Below are 19,173 nucleotides of genomic sequence, written 5' to 3'. Positions count from 1 at the left end.
TATTACCATTGAATATATTGGTTGGTTATGATAATATTTATATAGTTAAATATACTCCTATTTAAAGCGCTACAATCGTACGACGGCCATCACAGTAGCCAATTCACTCACTACAAAGTTTTCTTTGAGAAGTTGCGATCGTCATGATAAACAAAGGGCGATCGTAAAGCGGTGAAGGCGGTGAAACTTTGTAAACATGTTTAGGTACAAGGAGTAATGGAAATAACTCCAAAAGGAAGGAGTAAATTTCTCGTTAAACTGAAGAAATCTGGTAAGATTATTTAAGATTAAATTAATAATTTTACTACAATTGTGATGCTCAAGCTCCACATGAACTGGGTGGGTTTTGCTATATTATTAATTGTCCATTCAAAGCTTTTTAAATAAATGCGGCAATGGTATGTTTTAGGAACCAGGAAATCTCTTCATCACAGCACACCCGAATCATCAACGTCTGAGGATACGCTAGAAACTGCATCTGTGGAGCAGTTTAGTCCAATTGATTCTCCCAGCAGATATGACTCTTTATCGCAAGACATTCAAGTGCTTTGGGCGTGGAAATCACCGGAGGTGGCCCAAATCAAGACGAATGGTGATTTGAATAAATTGTTATCTCAACTTCAAAATTTTGTAGACTTAGTAGTATTATCAACGAGTATTTCGAGTATTCTAGTTAAAATCTTAATTAATTTTGTTGCTCAGGCGCTACAAGACCAAACAAATAGATTCCAGAAAGTATTATTTTAGTGACGATTTCTCTCTTATCGATTTTCGTTAATTCTGTCTTGGTTTTGAATAGAAATGATAAACATTGAGTAGCCAAACATTGAAAGTTAACATTATTATAAATAATGCTAAGTAGAATAAATTCCCCTGTGAATTTTTAGCAAATCTCAAAATGAAGTAGTCAAAAGTCAGATGAACAACCTGTCTTCATACCTCTAATGTTCTAATACGTTATACCCTATATGCTTGTAATTTCGTAGTAATCAAAAGAAAAATTCATATAAGAATATTAGTATAGTGATGTAAAAAGTATTTTAATTTTTATTCAACTTTAGATAAGGATAACATGAATTTTACGTTCTTCAGCTCATATAATTAGATTATAGTAATCTTTTAAAAGAGAAAGTACCCACCAGCTTCCTAATGAAGCACCACATCTACATAGAACACCTGTACTTCTTGACTATTGGCAAAATATCCTCTATTAATCAATTTTTATTAAACTTTCTTGCTTATAAGATTTTAGTGAATACTTGCTGGCCTATCAGGAATAAAAATACGCATTTTTAAATGATAACTTTAGGCTATATAGGCCAAAATAAAAAAGATTGATAAAGTAACTGTCCTGAAATCTTCTAGGGCACCAGCTTTTGTTCTTGAAAATAACATTAGTTAAGTAACAATTAAATGATGGTAAGGAATAGCATAGTGTTGCTGAGTAATAACATTACTACAGGTATGACATGGTGAATTCTTAGGCCTTCAATTATATCTCTTCACAAACTTTACCACATTATGGTTAACAGCAGACAGGAATGGGTGGCCTGAGAATTACTCATGATGAAATTGTATAATGAAAACTTCGTTGCAATTTTCCACAGTTAAAACTTTATTGCCGACCATGGTTTCGATACACTGTATCATCATCAGGTGAGGATCACCTGATGATGATACAGTGTATCGAAACCATGGTCGGCAATAAAGTTTTAACTGTGGAAAATTGCAACGAAGTTTTCATTATGTCTCGATTCCACAACATCACGCCTGACTCTTCACTTTTCGTATGAAATTGTATAATTTTCTGTTAATGGCCTCGCCAGAAAAATACAATTTGTTTTGACTAAATTATGCCATTGCATCAGAAATATATTTGATACCCTTTGACTAAAAAAAGTAAAGAGAAATGTCATTTGAGAGCTGGTAAACATTGAATGTGTGGCATTGAAAACAATAGATTTTGTAATTTCTGATGTCCCTGTCTATGATATAAATTAGGATTCCCTGATAACACTGATTGCCAGTTAACTTAAATCCTTTGAAATGATTGGAAGTTCTTGAGGATAGTCATGCTGAAAATGTTGTTTAGTTTTATTTTAGAACTTACTCAAAAGATGCAGTTGTCTGTTGCCTACTGATAAAACAAGCTTGTAATGTATGGTTTGTTCGTGGGAATCATAGTTGTTATCATGCTGTCTATTAGGCATGCTTAGAACTTTGTCTAGAAACAACTCATAAATTACGGAGTGAGTCAGAATTCTTCAGAGGGAGAATGAAGAGCAGGAAATGATATCTAATTCGGACTTTTCCCATCTTATCCTTTGTACATCACAGTCCCATCTATCCTGATGAGTAGTGCATTTCCCTTGATGTCCCTTTGAATTTCCTCCTCGAAAAATGCTTCTAGCATTGATCATTGGCTTATAACATTGTCAGAGTCTTGCCTTTGGGGACATATGTCATGCTGACCAGGCGTAGAAGGGTAGATGAGCAGAAGTGTATGGTTTGTGGATGGAAGCGGTGGAGGAAATAAGTGCAACTCAAAAGATTCAGAGATTATATGCAGAGTATTCCACAGCATGTGAAGGGAGTGCAAACACACACACCATTTCATTCTCTGCTAATAAACTTGAAAAATCATGTCCAACATTGCATATAGTGATGTAACTACAGAGTAATGGATAAAAATGAGGCTCATTACTTAGTAGAGATTATGATATTATTAGTAAAGAGGAAATTAAATGTAATCTTGTAGCAGATTTGTAAAAGTGATCGGAGAGTGACAATTTAAATTTATAATAGTCAATCACTAAGATTAAAAAATTCTGTAATTAACGAAAAGATTTATGAAGAATTGGTATTCATTGGTATTCATCTTCTCAGACATGCAATGACATAGAACCAAGGTAAAGCAATTGAAATGTGTTGCTTCTGCCATTTAAATAGACATGCCTATGTAATGTAAATTTTGGACTGCCCATCATGAAAGACTTTCCCACCAAGAGGGCCTAGGTTCAAATCCTCGAGACAACAAATATTTTTCAGCGGTATCCCAATCCCTACTTGAGGTGCTTTGTGGAGAGCTCTTTGAGTGAATGCGACGTCCCTTAGATAGAATGTTAAACCACAGATTCCTTCGAACTTTTTGACAAGAGTAGGCTGATGCCGATGCCGGGTATCTCTCCACCCTTCCTGTGCCATCCATACCTAATGGCACAAATGACCTTAGCTGTCAGTCGCCTCCCATAAAAACAACAACTATGAAAGAATCAATAAGGATTTTTATTTCGGTTTGACTTATCCATGCGCCCTTAAATTTACCATCACTGTCTAACTCTACCCAGCCATTACTTTGCCTAATTATAGCTGTTGTATTCCAGTCATAATATTTTTCTTTTTTGAGATTGGTCTATTGGAACTGTAATGGCTGATTGTTTTCAATGCAGCAATTTCAGAGTGTAAAAATCGTTGGCCTTTTTCTATAGAATAGAGTACTCCTCCAATTGCCTTTGAAAATTTATTTTCTCTCACACTTGTTATTTTTTTTCCAGAAATTTACTCTTCCCCCTGCCTTGTCTTGAGTGTTTTCCTTTGTGAAGTATAAAATATGCCCATAGATATTATCTCATGAGTATTGACTTGAGTAAACAATCAAACAATCATCATAGCAACTGCCAGCATGGCTTCGAAAGTGAACCAAGTTCACTCCTTGTCACAGTGGGAGAAGTTGAGTTTTAAGTTCAACTTTGTTAAATTAGTTCTCCAGTTTTATTAATTGAATTAAGTTTAAGTGGCTGTCATTGATTTGATTAATTTCAAAATGACTTGCTTACGTTTATTATGTAAACATAAGGTTACTTCTAATATTTTTTTCTAAATCTTGTTACTTATATCAAAACTTTCTGTTAAATACAAAGTTGTGTTAGTTTAACAAGTTTTCATAAAGGTTTAATCATAATATATTCATATATATATAATATATACATAACACATCCATCACAAAATTTTAAAATTATTATTTATAAATGTTCTATGAACAAAAATAAATTAAAATACCTTAACATCAGGAGGGTATTCTAACATGATGACCTTTTTTTTCTTGCTTTAAGTTTGAAGTAAATCCCTGCATCCGATATAAATTTTTTATTGTTTTGCATTAATAATATAGTAATTGGAATAATTTAATTGTAGCTATTTCACTTGATTGTAAAACTTCAATGTAATGATAATTTAGTATAATATGCAGTATTAGGTAAGTAAAAGTAAAAAACCAAATTTATTTTTTAGCACATATTTTAAGGTAAGAATTATGAAAATATGTGTTTTATTGTTGAAATATATGACTATGTTAAAAGCAAGTTTTTGTTTGAAAAATAAAATTACAGATCATTTGGAATAATTAATTCTCCATGCATATTTTGAGGCTACCTACTTCGTTCTACCCTGCCATAATGTTACTTCCATTGCATTTTGAATGCAAGTCGACAAACGACTTGCAAATTGGCTTCCCTTGAAATTATCTTTAGTACAAATCAATTATTAGTCACTTGAACATCCTTAGTTATTCTTTGTGGCTTGATGTGGTTAGCTATCAACTTAATATCTGTATTAAACTTAATGATTGAAGTGATGGGCTTGGGCATTGTGTTACATACAATGTATGACATGAAAATTAGTTTTGAATTGCAAATTTTGTGTGCTAATTCAATAGTGAATCAAATCATTATTTGCCCTAAATATTCCGAATATTTTCAAGCAGTGGTTTCATCAAAAATATCTGTGAGCTTTTTTACACTATGGTTATGAGAGACAATTGCTTAATTGTGATTAATGGAGTAAAGTCGAATAGAGTCATTCATTTGTACGAGTTAGGTTGATGTCTTAAATGTGTTTTTTTAAATAATAGCCATTATTTCCAATCATTTTTTCAGGTGCTGGAGCAAAGAACAGCTTTAAAGGAGATGTTACTCCATCCAGGATGTATTCGTCACCAAAGCCTAAGAGAAAATTAAACTGTCAGAATTACTCTGAAAAACTTCGAAGTTTAGCTGATGAATTGAAATTTCTTACAGAGAGTATAACTTCTTCAACATTACCAGGTTAGTTTTTTATTAAAGTATATACTTTGAAATCTAGTCGTCCATATATAATGGGGAAAGAATGTGGCATTTTCCAATCACAGACAATGTGTGTATGAAATTATGTATGACTAAATTCAGAGGGAAAATAATCGAGCATATCCTTAGGCATGATGACTTCCTAAAGACCATAATTGATTGAAATATCGAGGAGAGTACCAGTCTGGTACCTGAGGATGGTTTTGTGAACTGAAATGCATTGTACTTTACCAGTAAACCTGTGGAAAAGGGTAAATTTGTTTTTCTGATATTGACAAACTTCCACTACATCTCGCCTGAATCTTTTGAATGTACATAAATGCTTACTATATCATGCAAGAAAGAGACTTATGCATGATAACAAATGTTTCCACTAAGATTAATGATCATCAATAACTAGAACGCATAATATGGAAGGTAACATGTATAAATGCCACACTTTCTAATTGTCTATCACTTATGCCTATGTGTTGTGTCCCTTTTGCACTGCCTGTTAACTCCTTTTTCTCCCTATGCTAAATAATTCCAAAGAATTAACATTACCTGTTGTTTCATTATTTGCTCTTATAGATTCAGATTAGTCAATTGCCTGTATAGATATCTTGAGTCAATTACAGTGGAACCACAATTGCTTGCAATTGCTTTTACTTTATGCAAATGAGAAGCGACCTTTCAACATTGTTAAGAATATCTAGCCCTTGCGTGGATACTCTTGTCAATCTATTTGAATCATCTATCTCCTTATTTGTGCCTGTGTTCTTGAAGAAAGGAAAAGGCCTATCATTAATGTCAACTGATTGTTGATGTGTGTATTAGATCAGCCACGCTTACACCTTGTACCCAATTGTGATGATTTTACTTTTCATTTCTACTGTTCTTTTTTATTTTTATGCTGTTATGGCTCTCTTCCTACGTATTTTTCTTGGGGGTCAATTTTAAAACTATGCACTAAGTATTATTGAAATTTGCACGAAAAAATGACTAAAAATATGTTTGAATACAGATTTGGAAAAATGTAGGATCATTAGTGATGCTAAGATGCTAGCGGAACAAGTGCTAGAGACAAACTGTAGTAACAGGCGCGCAATGAATCCAGGAAGTTCCATCTCCTTGTCACTCTTTATGCATAAAGTCTCTTGTTAAGCAAATCATTTCTTGTCCAGTATTTTAGCTTATTATGTGAATTACATGCCGTGTGAGGTGGTTTAGCTAGGTTCCACATTACTCGTCTAGATACAGGTGAGTCCTGCTCAGATAAGTTGTATACTTGGAGCAATGCTATTGTGGAAAAGAACATGGTTCAAAATTGGGGAGGAATTATGGTTCAGGAAAGTGATAAGAGGGACATCAGATGAGGTTAGAACTCAAAAGGCCTCAATTAAGAGCTAGCACTTGAGCAATGCTATAGCGGTTGATTATTTCTTTTTATAGTTAATTTTAATTGTGAGGGAGAATGGAGATGATTTACGAAAGTGAAATGTAGATGTCATTTCACATTTACAGTTTGGCTACACATTGAATGTTCATGATTTATTTGGGGGCATTTTAAAGAAAGTTAAATGTTAAGTTTGTGATTTGATAATGTAAGATATCTAATAATTTGGTTAAAAAATTAAATGATGATGGAAGCAGTATTTAGAAATTAGATAAAATAGATTAAAAGCCTCACTTCTCATAATGATAGCAAGTAAGGAAATTAATGGAAAAACTATTTCATTTTATTGTAATCATTATTCTGTTCTTAGTCATACAGATGTTACCAGTTTTTCCAGGTTCCCATAAATAACTAATTGTAAGATCAACCAGTAAAAGTGGTAGGTAAACTTCAGATGACAATAACTGTTATTTAGATTAGTGATGTTTTGAGTTATGGTTGAATTTTGTTGATGTTATGAAATGGCAAAAGGCATTTAAAAACTTAAAAAAAATAATTGCTATGTCCACTGAAGAAACTTTCTTGGTATGAGAATGACATTGATTTATCTAATCTATATTAATCTATAGGTTTTATTTGTTTTTATAATTATCCTCTTCAATCCCTAACCATGTTGCATTGCTTATTCTTAATTAAATAATTATCCTCATCCATTTGATCACATTTATGCTAGTTTCCTTGCGTTAATTGTTCATCATATGCGAATGTTGACTTATCAAATTTTCATTCTCTAGGAAAAATAACAGAAGAAAATGAGGTCAAGACTACTGATGAGAAAAGTGGAAAGGATATTGATAAGAGTGTTTGCGGAGACCCTGTACAAGATGGTGTTTGTGGTGCTGATAAACCAGAAGAGGCTGTGGAAGCAGTGAAGACTAATGGAGGGACACCACAGGACCTGTTTGTAGTTGAACTTAGTCCTGGAGATCTAACTAGCCTGAAGACATTCCCTCAAGATCACAAGTTCCCCAAAGTGCCTAAAATTGATTTGGACACAGGTATGAACAGCAGTGATTATGTCGTGTTAATGGAGGACAATTCAATTGAAGATGAGATGTTGAGGTGCACTCAACAAGTGGAGGAGGAACTTATCCGCCGAAACAAAAAGGAGGGAAAGGTAGTGTCCACTCCTGACAAGGATAGTAGTGCTGTATTATGTGCGACGAATAAAAAGGTTGATTCCGTGAAATCGCCAAGATACCTATCCTCTACTTCTAAATCTCCCAGTTGTCCGTCATTGAGTAGACGGAATCTGTCTTTAAAAAAGAACACCCCTTCTCCAAGAAGGAAGTCTGTGAAATTAAATGGATCTTTACAATGGGACGGTGGTGGCAACTCAAGCTGTGGTAAAAGTTTAGGATCTGTGGTTGAGGAAGATGTTATGGGAATGCTAGCTGATGATTCATTTGATAACATTATGCTTGAGATGGTAGTTCAGAGTGAACCGAAAAAACAAGTAGATTCACTTCACCAGAAAAAGGAGAATGCCTATGAGACTTCAACAGCTGGAGGATATGCTGAGCGCTCTTCGAAAGTTGAAGGGGATCCAAAAGCAGATTCTCTGGGAATGCTTGAAGATGATAGCCTGATTCAGCCAGATGTTTTAAACTTTTTGGACACCATGGAAAGTGAGTATAATTATGTAATATTGCATCTGTGAAAATTGAATATGAGCTCCATTTTTAATGCTAATTTAAGTTACCTACTAATGTTCATATTATTTCAATTTATCATGGCAATGATTATGTTTGAGCTCCAAAGACATTTATCAGTGGCTCCATGCACAGTAAAACCTCATTATGTAGAAATTGAAAGGAGTTGAAACAAGTAATATGTTTGAAATAAACTAACAGTAATTATGATATTGAACTAATCAGTTACATTATTAAATTGAATTTTCAAAGTTTACATGTAGTATTTCAGTGGAAATTGATGGTCTGGGATGCCATCGAGCATGTGGAAGGTTTTTTTGGGGGTTTTGCTGAAGTGATATATAGGTAGTTTTTGTGGACAATGTTTATATTACATGACTTTGGCTCCCAGGGTATCCTAAAAACTAAAGCACCACTACTACTGGCTCTAGGTGACGTAATTACTTGCAGATTTATTTGGTTTACTGGAACATTCATTACATTTTTCTTCATTTGGCAAGGTGGCATTCATTTCATCATTCATTGCCAGACACAAGAGAAGGTTAAGTGTTTTGCTTCTGACAAATGTGATTGTAGTGCTCCACTTTCCCCTGTTTCTCCTTACTACATATTTGAAGTTATGTAGTTTGGGAGGTAATAACTCTGGTAAAAAATGTCAAACTCCCTAGCATAGCAGGATAGCATTTCAATTTATGCCTAAAAGGGCTTTGAGAGAGAGAAGAGTTTATGATATTTGACATTTGTAAATAGTTTTCATTGTTTACTCATTCAAATCCAACCTCCCATCTCTCAACATGCCCCAATTCTGCCCCCTTCCCCGAGTCCACTTTGGACAGTTCAGTGATTTCCTTTTTCAGTGATTCTCTGATAGTTTTTTTATGATCAGTAAAAGTCCTAATCCTTCCTCTCCTTGATGAAGGATGCTTGCTCTCTAAGTTGGATGGCAGAAGGTATCATGCCCCAAAAGCGCAAACAAAAAATCACAATGGGACAATTTGCAAGTCAAGGTTAAAATGCTTCACTTGTTCGTATTATATCCAGCATTATTTCTTGTTGAATATTGATGTAGTGAAAAGAAGTTTTGTATTTGGGAGAGTGTGCTTTTAGCAAGAAATAAAGTATGTAACAGAAATGCAATACCTTGAATATTATTAACACGTGTAACTTGGTAATATGCAAACTTTGAATGGCAGTCAAAGTATAGGGGAATATTTTGAAATAAAAGATGTTTGCCAGTTATGGGATAAGATCATGACTTTGAATTTTATTTTAGGAGTGTTTCAATTTATCTATGCCAAAAAGTATGCAGAGCTCAATGCCTTTGGTTGGGAACTGCTCTTAGCTCTGATTTATGAGATAATTGGAATTAGGTGTGATTGGAATAATAAGATTTTATTGTATCACCACAGGCTAATGCCATTCAAATAATTATTTGCAATAATATGTGAACAGGATTATTGGAACTAGATGCAAAGATTTAAGCATGATTGATGTTCACTATTTCATAATAGCAGTTTTCCAAGGGAGACCAAGGTTATTTATTTGTGCAGTTCCTAATGTAAATGACTTATCCTCTTATCAATGGATTGTTTTTATAGGTCAGGCTATTGCTGCATCTCAGCCACTTAAGTGCACTCCAGAGGAAATCAAATTGAAGAAGATAGAAGCTAAAAAGAAGTTGGCTGTTGGTAAGAGGAAAAGAAGGAGTCAAATGAAGCTGAATGAAGTACACCCTAAAGTTAGTGTCACAGCAAAGTCAAAGTATTAATAATGTTACTGCCCTTAAGAATAAAATCCAAGGTATACCACCGAACAGAGTGGGTAATGCAGTGCATAGTTATTGCTTATATTAAGCAAATAAGTGAAAGGTGTCCTAGAGGTTAGTCAGTAAAAGCACATTGATATCGTATATTGTTTCAGTTTTTATGTAATATGAATGTGTGAAGGATTGTTATGGAGTATTAAGAACTATAACTTAAGTTTTTGCATTGCCATTTAATTTAGAACCTATTATCTATTTGCATGTGTGAATGAATATCGCCACTGAAGGGTATAAAGAATGTCATGATTGAAATTAACTGAAAAACCAGCATGACACTACCTGCAAAGTGTTTACTACTCTTGTATGTTTTCATTAGTTAGTTTTCTGTTAAGTATAATAATAAGTTCTGTAAGTGAGTTGAGTTTGCTCTTTTAATGAAGTAGGTAATGAAGGTGGACCATCAAACCATAGAAAATTTTCATCAGATTATGTTAAGTTCATAATACTTTAGAATTCTTAAATTAGTTTCATTTTTTTCATAATTACTATTTGATACACATGCTAATGCCAGAATTTAATCTTCTTTCGTTGACAAATATTGGATACTAAATTTGATTTTGATTTTTTAGGTTTGGCAGAAGTTAGCTTAGGGAGATAATGTTGGTGAAGTACACATAATTTAAATTGTCATCAAAATTTATTTACCTGGATCAGCTGAATTTGTTTTGAGATGATTAATTCCCAATGTAGTTTTAAAATATTGAAACTATTTAAGACACCACAGTGGTGTCAGAATAGATCTGAAGGATCTTGAATTGAAAAGTGAAACTGAAAATTTCCAGAATGAGTGCAGGAGAGCATATGAGAGGATCATCAGTATCTAGCAGATCTAATTATATCCCACAGTACAAAGTACCAATTGGTGCTTTTCATTAGCATTTCTGTGTAATAATTCTTTTATTTTAGCATCAGAATGTCTCTTGGTTCAAATTGGCTTTTAGTTAAATATTCTAATGGAACCAATTTGCCCCATTAATGACTTCTGGGAAACTTTTTTATAATTATGCCAGTGGCAACTTGAGTTAAAGTTAAGGATTTATTTTTATATTTTTTCAGTTCAACGTTATTTTTAGTCAGACTGCCACGTTTTATTTGAATTTCCCTTGACGATAATTTTCTAAACAAAGCTAGAGTTCCTACTTGCATGAATTTTTATGAAGAGACACTTCAGTGTAGCTTTTCAATTCATGTGACCAAGAGTTGTTATATAGTATTGAACTGGAATTAAGTGTCTCTCCAGTTCAAATTAAGGTAGTAGGTAACGTACTCCGTTAATAGTTTATGTGCAGATTCTAAATGCTGCTCAAATAAATATTCCTCCACTTGTCCTTGAAAAAAAATGGAAACCCTTATTCTTGAAATATTTCATTTTTTTATTCCATGATTTTGAGCATACCATTACCTAATGACCATTATAAATATGCATGGTTATTTTATTTATAGTTTTATCTATGGGAAAAACAAGTGTTGCATTGGTAAATCAAGTTTTCCTTTTGTAATCAACTAAATTTCTAGTCGGTACTTGTTCATTTGACTGGTATGCAGCCAGTTAAATTGTTTACTTGGAATTTTTCTCATAAATGCTCAAAAAAAAATATTGTAAAAGTAGAAGGTCTTTATTCTCCAATTGTTATTTAGGGATTGAGAAAGTTGCCCATTCAATTGTTCCAAGGTGCTATATGTGCATTTTCTCTGTATTTTTCTAGCTTTCTTCATGTTGCTGTAATTTTTATTTCTAGAATGCAATTTGTAGTTTCTATGAAACTCAATTTGTAGTACTCAAGCAAAAGTTGTCATTGCACAAAATAAATGTTTGTCTTTTTTGTAATAAAATGTTTAAAAATGTTTCTGCAGTAATAAAAAATGTATCAATATCATTGGATATCACGGTTGAAAGTTACTGTGAGTATGGCTGATAAAATGAAAAAAATTGTTTCAAATTACCTAATATCTAAAAAATTAGGATTTCATTGGTAGCAATATCATTCATGAATATGAATAGGCCACATTTCAAAGAAAGAGGCTGGCTGCTGCTCCAAAATAATTAACAGCTCCATGTATGCAAATTTTGCTGAATCTTTTGCAAATATCAATGTGAAGTATGTTCCTCACCCTATCCGTAGTTGAAACCTATCCCCAAGTCACCTTTTCCTGTTCTCCAGTATGAAGAAACACCTATGTGGAAAATGATTTTCATCATCAGGCTACTGGTCAAAGGTTACCATTAGTAAATTTTAATATCTAAGAACTGGTTTGTCTTAGGTTCTCAAAGTACCGCAAAGTCTTATTTACTAATGGGCTTATTCTATTTCTAATGCAATCCTTAATCTCCTGAGAGTGAAATAATTAAATAGGTTCAAAAAATGAATTTCGTTTGAAATGTCATAGTTGAAGGTAAATGAAGCTATTTATTCTATCCAGGTTTGGTGATTGCAGAATATGATGATGGTAGGAATTTTATGGTTTGAAGAAAGGATAGAGGGAAATGGTTGTGGGAGCTAGTATACAAGACTGTTCCAAAAAAGATTTGACTGTTTGAAGAAATACTTAATTTTCATAGTTACCCTTTAATCATGCTTATCGCCTTCAAAATACAACCCTTGGCTGCCAATGCCTCACTCCCAGCATTTTTTCTAGATTTCGAATGCTGCCTGGAATGCTTCTTTTGGGATCGTCTTTAAGTCAGCGTTACAGTTTTGCTGGATGCCTTGGATATTTTCAAATCGGTATCCTCTCAAGGTGGATTTCCACTTAGGAAATAGGAAAAAGTCTGCTGGAATATGATCCAAAGAGTAGGGTGGCTGGGGGATCACCGGAGTGTATTTTTGGCCAAAAAATATGTAACAATCAATTATTTCTATGCCGATTTGTTGTCACAATGAAAGCACCAAGACTTATTTTTCCACATTAGTGGTCTCTTCCACAACATGACATGTATTAACTTCTCTTAACTATATACTTCATATAATTCGTTGTCTCGGGCGTGACTTCATGGAATCGACTTAACATAATGAAAAGAGAAACTTTGTAATTCCACATAGATTTATTAGACGGACGACCTAGGTTTCGACGTGGCCTGATGATAATGATGCCACGTCGAAACCTAGGTCGTCCGTCTAATAAATCTATGTGGAATTACGAAGTTTCTCTTTTCATTATATATACTTTATGCTTTCAGGCTTCACTTAGTGGAATTGTGTGATATCCACATAAATAATTTTTATATTATCTACTCATAACCTCAATATAATGTGGTTGATTCACTGTTTGATCCTTTGGGGACATTCATAATGAATAATCCCTTGTAATTGAAGAAAATAATCAACACCACCTTCACATTCGATTGCGACATCCGAGCTTTTTTTGTCATGGGGAAGATAGCCCCTTCCACTGTGAAAAATGGGCTTTGGTTTCTATTTCATAACTATAAACCCAGGTTTGGTTGCCTATGAAGATTGCTTTTAAGAAGTTTTGGTCATTGTTTAAACGATCGAGGAGTTCCTGGCTGATGTCAAGACTTTTTTGCCTCTGTTCATCCATTGACACTCGCGGCACAAATTTGGACGCAACGCGCTGCATACCCAAAATTTCAGTCAAAATGGTGAAACAAGATCCAACTATAATGTCAACATCATTGGTAATCTCCTTGACAGTTAACCTATGATTTGCATGCACTGAATTGTTCACACTTGATGTGGGTGTCGTTTGTTGACACTGATGGTCATCCATGTCTCGGTTCTTCTACGGCTGAGGCTTATCCTGCCTGGAAGCGGTTGTACCTACGAAAACACTGTGCCTGGCTAATAGATTCATTGCAAAATACCTCTTGAATTATTGCATAAGTTTCACTTGCACTTTTCCCTAGGTTAAAAAAAAATTCAATTCACCCACACTGCTTCTCTAACACCTTCATTCTCACCAACACAAGAATTTGTACATTAAGCATTTGCAAGCTCAGACAAGAATCACTGTTGTGCGGAGACAAATCAAGATAGGGCCATGAGCAAGTCGGTGTTTTGCCTCTCACAGATGCCGCTAGAAGGTGACACTTCACTGATTGTTATCCGTGAAGCAGTTTACGCATAGAAAGACCAGGCTCATCATTTTTTTAACAAACCTTGTGTTCTTAATGGCATACGCCAAGGGTCAAGAATTCAACCATAGTTTTGACCTATTCCAATGGATTGAGTTCAAGACATCTTCACTGCATATGCATTCAAGTGAGGGCAACCTCCACTGTGCTCAAATCTTTGATGTTATGGGTCCCAGAACTTTCTGGCAAATCACATATATGTAAAAGAAAATTCTCTTTTCTCTGAATTCCTACATTTCACAGGGCCTTGTACTCAGGTGCTATGTCACCAGTGCTCTCACCAGTGCCATCAAACTACAATTGAATACTGCTTGATTTTTGATTCAGTGCCAATTATTTGTTATCAGAGAAATATTTGAAGTCAAATCATCGTACCGATGAATCTTAGTTGCTATATATTAATAAAATTTTCACTCAATAAGAGATGTTATTGTAGCTAGCCTAAAAATTAATCAAGTATCAATTTCCAATCAAAAAATACCGGGGATTGAATATTTTGAGACGTAAGTTGGTCTTATAACCCCATGATACCTGTAAAAGTCAATAATATTTTTGACCCAGGCATTATAAAGTTTCACATTGAAATTTTAAGCCAGTGTTGTGAAGAGACCAGCTGGGAGTAACAAACTGCTATGGAGGAATCTTAATAGTAGAATCTCAATCTGATAGTGATGAAGTGGAGGCTGACATTAATTACCAGGGGACTACAAGGCACAATGGTGTACCTGACGTCTAAAATGGGAGGGGAGGGGGCCCTTCCTAAATTTTCGGTATGCTCGTAAATCTCAACTCTCACAGTTTGTTAACCCAGTAATTTTAACCAAACCAGAATACGTGCTGGAGGAAAATGACATTCCTGGAAGCGAAGTCGCGGTTTGAAAGTGAAGGTAATGATTAATGAGGAAGCTTTGTTGTTTTTTCGCCCCTTCCCAAATGCCACCCTCCAGGCGCTCACCAAGATGAGATCTATGCTTATCCGGACGCCCCCCCCCCGGAGCAGTAATAAGCCTTGCGAGTGCTATCTTGCTCTTAAGTCTACACTGGCCGGGTATCCAACCGCGCGGAATGCTATCGCCACTACGACAAATGGTTACGAATCCAGAAGTCGATTTACAAGCTCTTTGAATAGTCTTGAATACAATGTAAAATTTTAAAATTTCCATGTCGTGCAACCAAGCAGGTGCTGCACCATCTATTACTACGTATCAGTCGACTCCGTGTGTGCAGATTACAAGGACTTGCAAACTGATGTGCTGCTTCGAGGAAATGGCCACTGGTTTAGTCTGTTCCATTTTTATTGAAATTTGTTATTTTGGTGTATTTTGATTTCACCGGTAGTGGGATCGAATTACCTATGAGTCAAAGAGTCTCCCACTTGAACCCCCACGTGTCAAAGTGGAGGTCTAAAAATGCCACAAGGGCAAGTACTGAGATTCGGGAAAACTAAACTCAGACTAAATTTGGAATTAGTTTTACCTCCTTCAACTTCGAATTTCTGACCGGGCGAAACCAACCTGTCTGACCAGAGAGATATTTTTTTCGCGACGGTGACGAGGAAGACAAAAGAGGAAAGGAATACAGTTCACTTGATGCTAAAATGTTTTCTCCTTTCGACATTGCAGATCCGCATGCAAACATTGAACATCAAGCTGAAATAGGTCACGCGGTACTGAGGTTTTACTCGTGGCGGTGGAAATTTTGTCAACTATTGAGTAAATTGTTGTCGAATCGATTCAAGAATCGGAATTGTTCAACAGACGAATTTATCACGACTGGGAATTTGCAAGCCTGAAGTACACTACAGGAACAGATTAAAAAACAATGAAACAAAATTTTATGCACAAAAGTAAATGAAGAATGATGGTCGGTTCCTTGATTATCTGAAACTCATTGGGAACGTCAAGTCTTCTTTTTTCAGTCCTAATTATAGTTTCGTTACAATAAAGGTAAAATAAGCCTATCCTGCAGTAAATTTGGGGATATTATCTATATCTTACCGAAATCTAAATGTATCTATATTATTTCAGAAATTTTGGGGATGGCATTTGCCATGGTCACCTTCGTTTTCAATGGATGTCGCTACCTATTCAACATTCTTGGGTCCAAATTAATTTCATCCACATCTCATTCCCTGTGCATACGTTATATAAACTAAGCTGACAAGACCATGTCCGGCTTAGGGCATAACCAACCATCGCATTAGAAGTGATGGAATCGTAAGTTCGCCTCCTTGACAGTCAGATTCTGCTCAAATTTGTGCTGACAGACTGATTCGACTAAAAATAGCGGACTCTCGACACACTCAAGACATCTGTGCTCCTTTTTGAGAAGGGCTTTGAAAGACAAGAAAATTGAAGGAAAGAGAAAGGACGAAGAACCCTTAAAGCGGCTGGTCTCTTCGCCCTTTTGCTTCGGGCGTTCTTCAAAGAACTTTTCCGTTCCCGCTTCTGCGTGAAACGGTGGCAATTAAGATTAAAAGTCCCTTATTATCCGAAGTGAATTTCCTTTTCCTTTGTCGCCTACGGAAACTTCCGTTCCGCGCCCATGGAGCAATATTGGCACAGGGGAATAAGGATGTCGGGAGACAAAGGGATGAGGAAAGAGTGAGCACTAAAACTATTTCAGCACTAAAACACCACTCCCGAGACTTGGGCAGCTACAGGGGAGCGGAGGTAGGAGGAGCATCACTTATATCCGAATGATTCGTAGCTACCCTAGTGTTTTTTTAAATTATGCCTGATAGTATGTACACACGTGCAATACGTATAATGACCATTTATTCAATCTTTCCGCTTCTAAGCCGAAAGAGGAACCTCCATCAAGTTTTTTCGTTGGTGTTGTCAAACGTTTGGGCTCTTATCACTCGCCTAGAGCTTGCAATCTCTCTCTCACTAGTGGTAGTCCATAGGACAGAGAAATTTAGGAAGGAAGAATAAAGTATTTAAGATGTGCTTGCAATGTGGGCATGGATGAGGATGGAGAGAGACAGTTAGGAATGAGGGGGCCCTGAAGAGATTTAGGGAAGGGAGGAGCATTTTAAAGGTTTTAAGAAAAAAAATAAGGAATCGGATAGGGAGTTGCATAAGAAGGACGCGTTAGCAAGATTTTAGAAGAAGTGCTTGAATGAAAAAGAGGAAGTAGGAGTTGCCAGATGGTGGATGATACACGTGTCAAGGTGGAAGAAGTGGGAGAACGAAGAGATGGGCTGGGGATGCATGGAGAACTATTGAGTGAAGACATGTACCAATGGCAAAATACACTCATTTATCGTCAATTGAACTACCTCCCATTAGATAAAAAGTGAGAGACGTTCATAAACATCCAAGACGTTATCTCATCTTTGAGTATCTCTCTTTTGGGGAGGAATGGCAGTGTGGGTGACTCCTCACTAAAGAATTGAGTCTTTGTAATCCACCAATTTAATAATGAATAGCTTGCCAATATTTTGCTCTCTTAAGCTGTGCTCAATTTTGCCCTGATCCTACGAAGAAGTATTTGGACGAAGTTTTATCTTTTACGTCACCAAATCGGATCAAATGGACATAAAACGTGAGGAACGACGAAGCATTCAGAAGAGCGAAGGAGAAAGAGGCAATCAGAGCGAGACAAAGAAAAGAAGAATGAATGGGAATTGGGGACACGTTGAAACAAGATAAATTTGTTAGGGACATAATAGAAGGTCAACTCTCTAAGACTCTTTGAAGAGATTTAAAGAGGAATGTAAGACGAAGCAGCTAGCTTCCAGGTCGCGAGCGTTAACGTGGAAGAGGAAAGAATGGATGGCTGGAGTGAACCAATCTTCGGGTTGAAATACTGACGATGACACCTAATTGGTTGCATTTTACTTCGCCGGTGAATTTTTAGATATCTCTCCTCATTGTTTCTCTTCTCACTCACTTCTTTACTCTCTTCCCAACTCCTACCATCCTCTCCGACTTCACTCAACTATTTTCACCTCCGCACCAGCGAAAGTATCGTCGGCATAACCTCCTGATTCTCATCCGGTATGCATGAGGTATACATGGTTTGTATAGAAAGTATCGGTAGAAGTTTCGAAAAAATACATTTATTTCAGATATTGTTACAATGCCTCGAATTTCTCCGAAGCACAGCCCTTGAAGATTTCGAAAAGGCGTTTGATAGAGTGAATGGGGAAAAACTCTGAGTATATTGCAGAAAATAGGAATAGATTGGAATGATAGGAGGCTAATCCGCAGCCTGTACATGTCTCAGACTGCTTAGGTGCGAGTTGGGGACGGAGAGTCAGGATGGGCAGTGTTAGGAAGAGGTGTAAGGCAGGGTTGCCCATTATCACCGCTGCTATTCAACGCATATGTGGAGGGAATGATTAAAGAGACATGGGAAGAGCTGGAGGAACGAGGTAAATTCGTAAAATCAGTTAGGTTCACTGATGACCAAGCTTTAGTTTGTCAGTCAGCCAAGGGGTTGCAAGCATTGCCTATTAAATCGGGAATTCAGTGCCATAGATATCGACAGATGCGATAATCAATATAAATAAAACAAAGGTTACGCAATTTTCCAGAAAGAAAAAGGCTAAGCTAAACATTAAAATAGGGGAAAAAATAGAGTAGGCAGTACAGTTCATGCGTATTGGAAGTGTTTTGGACCAACACAGTCAAAGTAGTAGGGACGTAAGGAGAAGAATTGCGCTAGGCAAAGAGGCTTTCACAAGGAGGAGAAAGTTGATGACATGGATGTTGAGTAAGGATATTAAAAAAAGACTCATAAAAAAATTTGATATGGAGCGTAGCTATGTACGGCAGTGCGGAAACATGATCACTGAAGCGTAAGACGTATATTCGACCTTTTGAAATGTGGGTGTGGAGAAGGGCGGAAGGGCAATAGCTGGAAGAAATCCTCAGGAGGACCGAAAAATGGATCAAAAGCATATTGATCGGCAGTGGGATGTTGAAGATTGCAATAGCGGGGAGCATGTTAGGCAAACGAGGAAAGGGCAGGAACAGGATAGGGATGTTGGACGGGATGAAGAAAGTACACAGAGATGAAGAAGGACTTGATGTAGAGTAGGT

The 19,173-nt window shown here is 35.9% G+C and overlaps 1 protein-coding gene across 1 annotated transcript; it reads left to right on the top strand.

Moving 5' to 3' along the window:
• The first annotated feature begins 180 nt into the window (after window positions 1-180).
• On the top strand, window positions 181-11,874 carry LOC139698807 (uncharacterized). Its single transcript, XM_071597726.1, has 5 exons — window positions 181-271; window positions 410-592; window positions 4,935-5,102; window positions 7,290-8,183; window positions 9,806-11,874. The coding sequence occupies exons 1-5, from the start codon at window positions 217-219 to the stop codon at window positions 9,973-9,975; spliced, it is 1,470 nt and encodes a 489-aa protein (XP_071453827.1). The 5' UTR covers window positions 181-216; the 3' UTR covers window positions 9,976-11,874.
• Window positions 11,875-19,173: the final 7,299 nt, after the last annotated feature.

The sequence above is a fragment of the Hetaerina americana genome, unplaced genomic scaffold (genome assembly GCF_022747635.1).
Source record: "Hetaerina americana unplaced genomic scaffold, ioHetAmer1.1.p SCAF_9, whole genome shotgun sequence".
Taxonomy (NCBI): Eukaryota; Metazoa; Arthropoda; class Insecta; order Odonata; family Calopterygidae; genus Hetaerina; species Hetaerina americana.
Note: the sequence above shows the minus strand (reverse complement) of the source record. Positions and strands in the feature narration are given on the sequence as shown.

Excerpts from the sequence above, each read along its gene's own strand:
- LOC139698807 (XM_071597726.1), top strand. The coding sequence starts at position 217 with ATGGAAATAACTCCAAAAGGAAGGAGTAAATTTCTCGTTAAACTGAAG. Across the intron at positions 272-409 it reads CGTTAAACTGAAGAAATCTG|GAACCAGGAAATCTCTTCAT; the intron begins GTAAGATTATTT and ends GGTATGTTTTAG. Across the intron at positions 5,103-7,289 it reads AACTTCTTCAACATTACCAG|GAAAAATAACAGAAGAAAAT; the intron begins GTTAGTTTTTTA and ends TTCATTCTCTAG.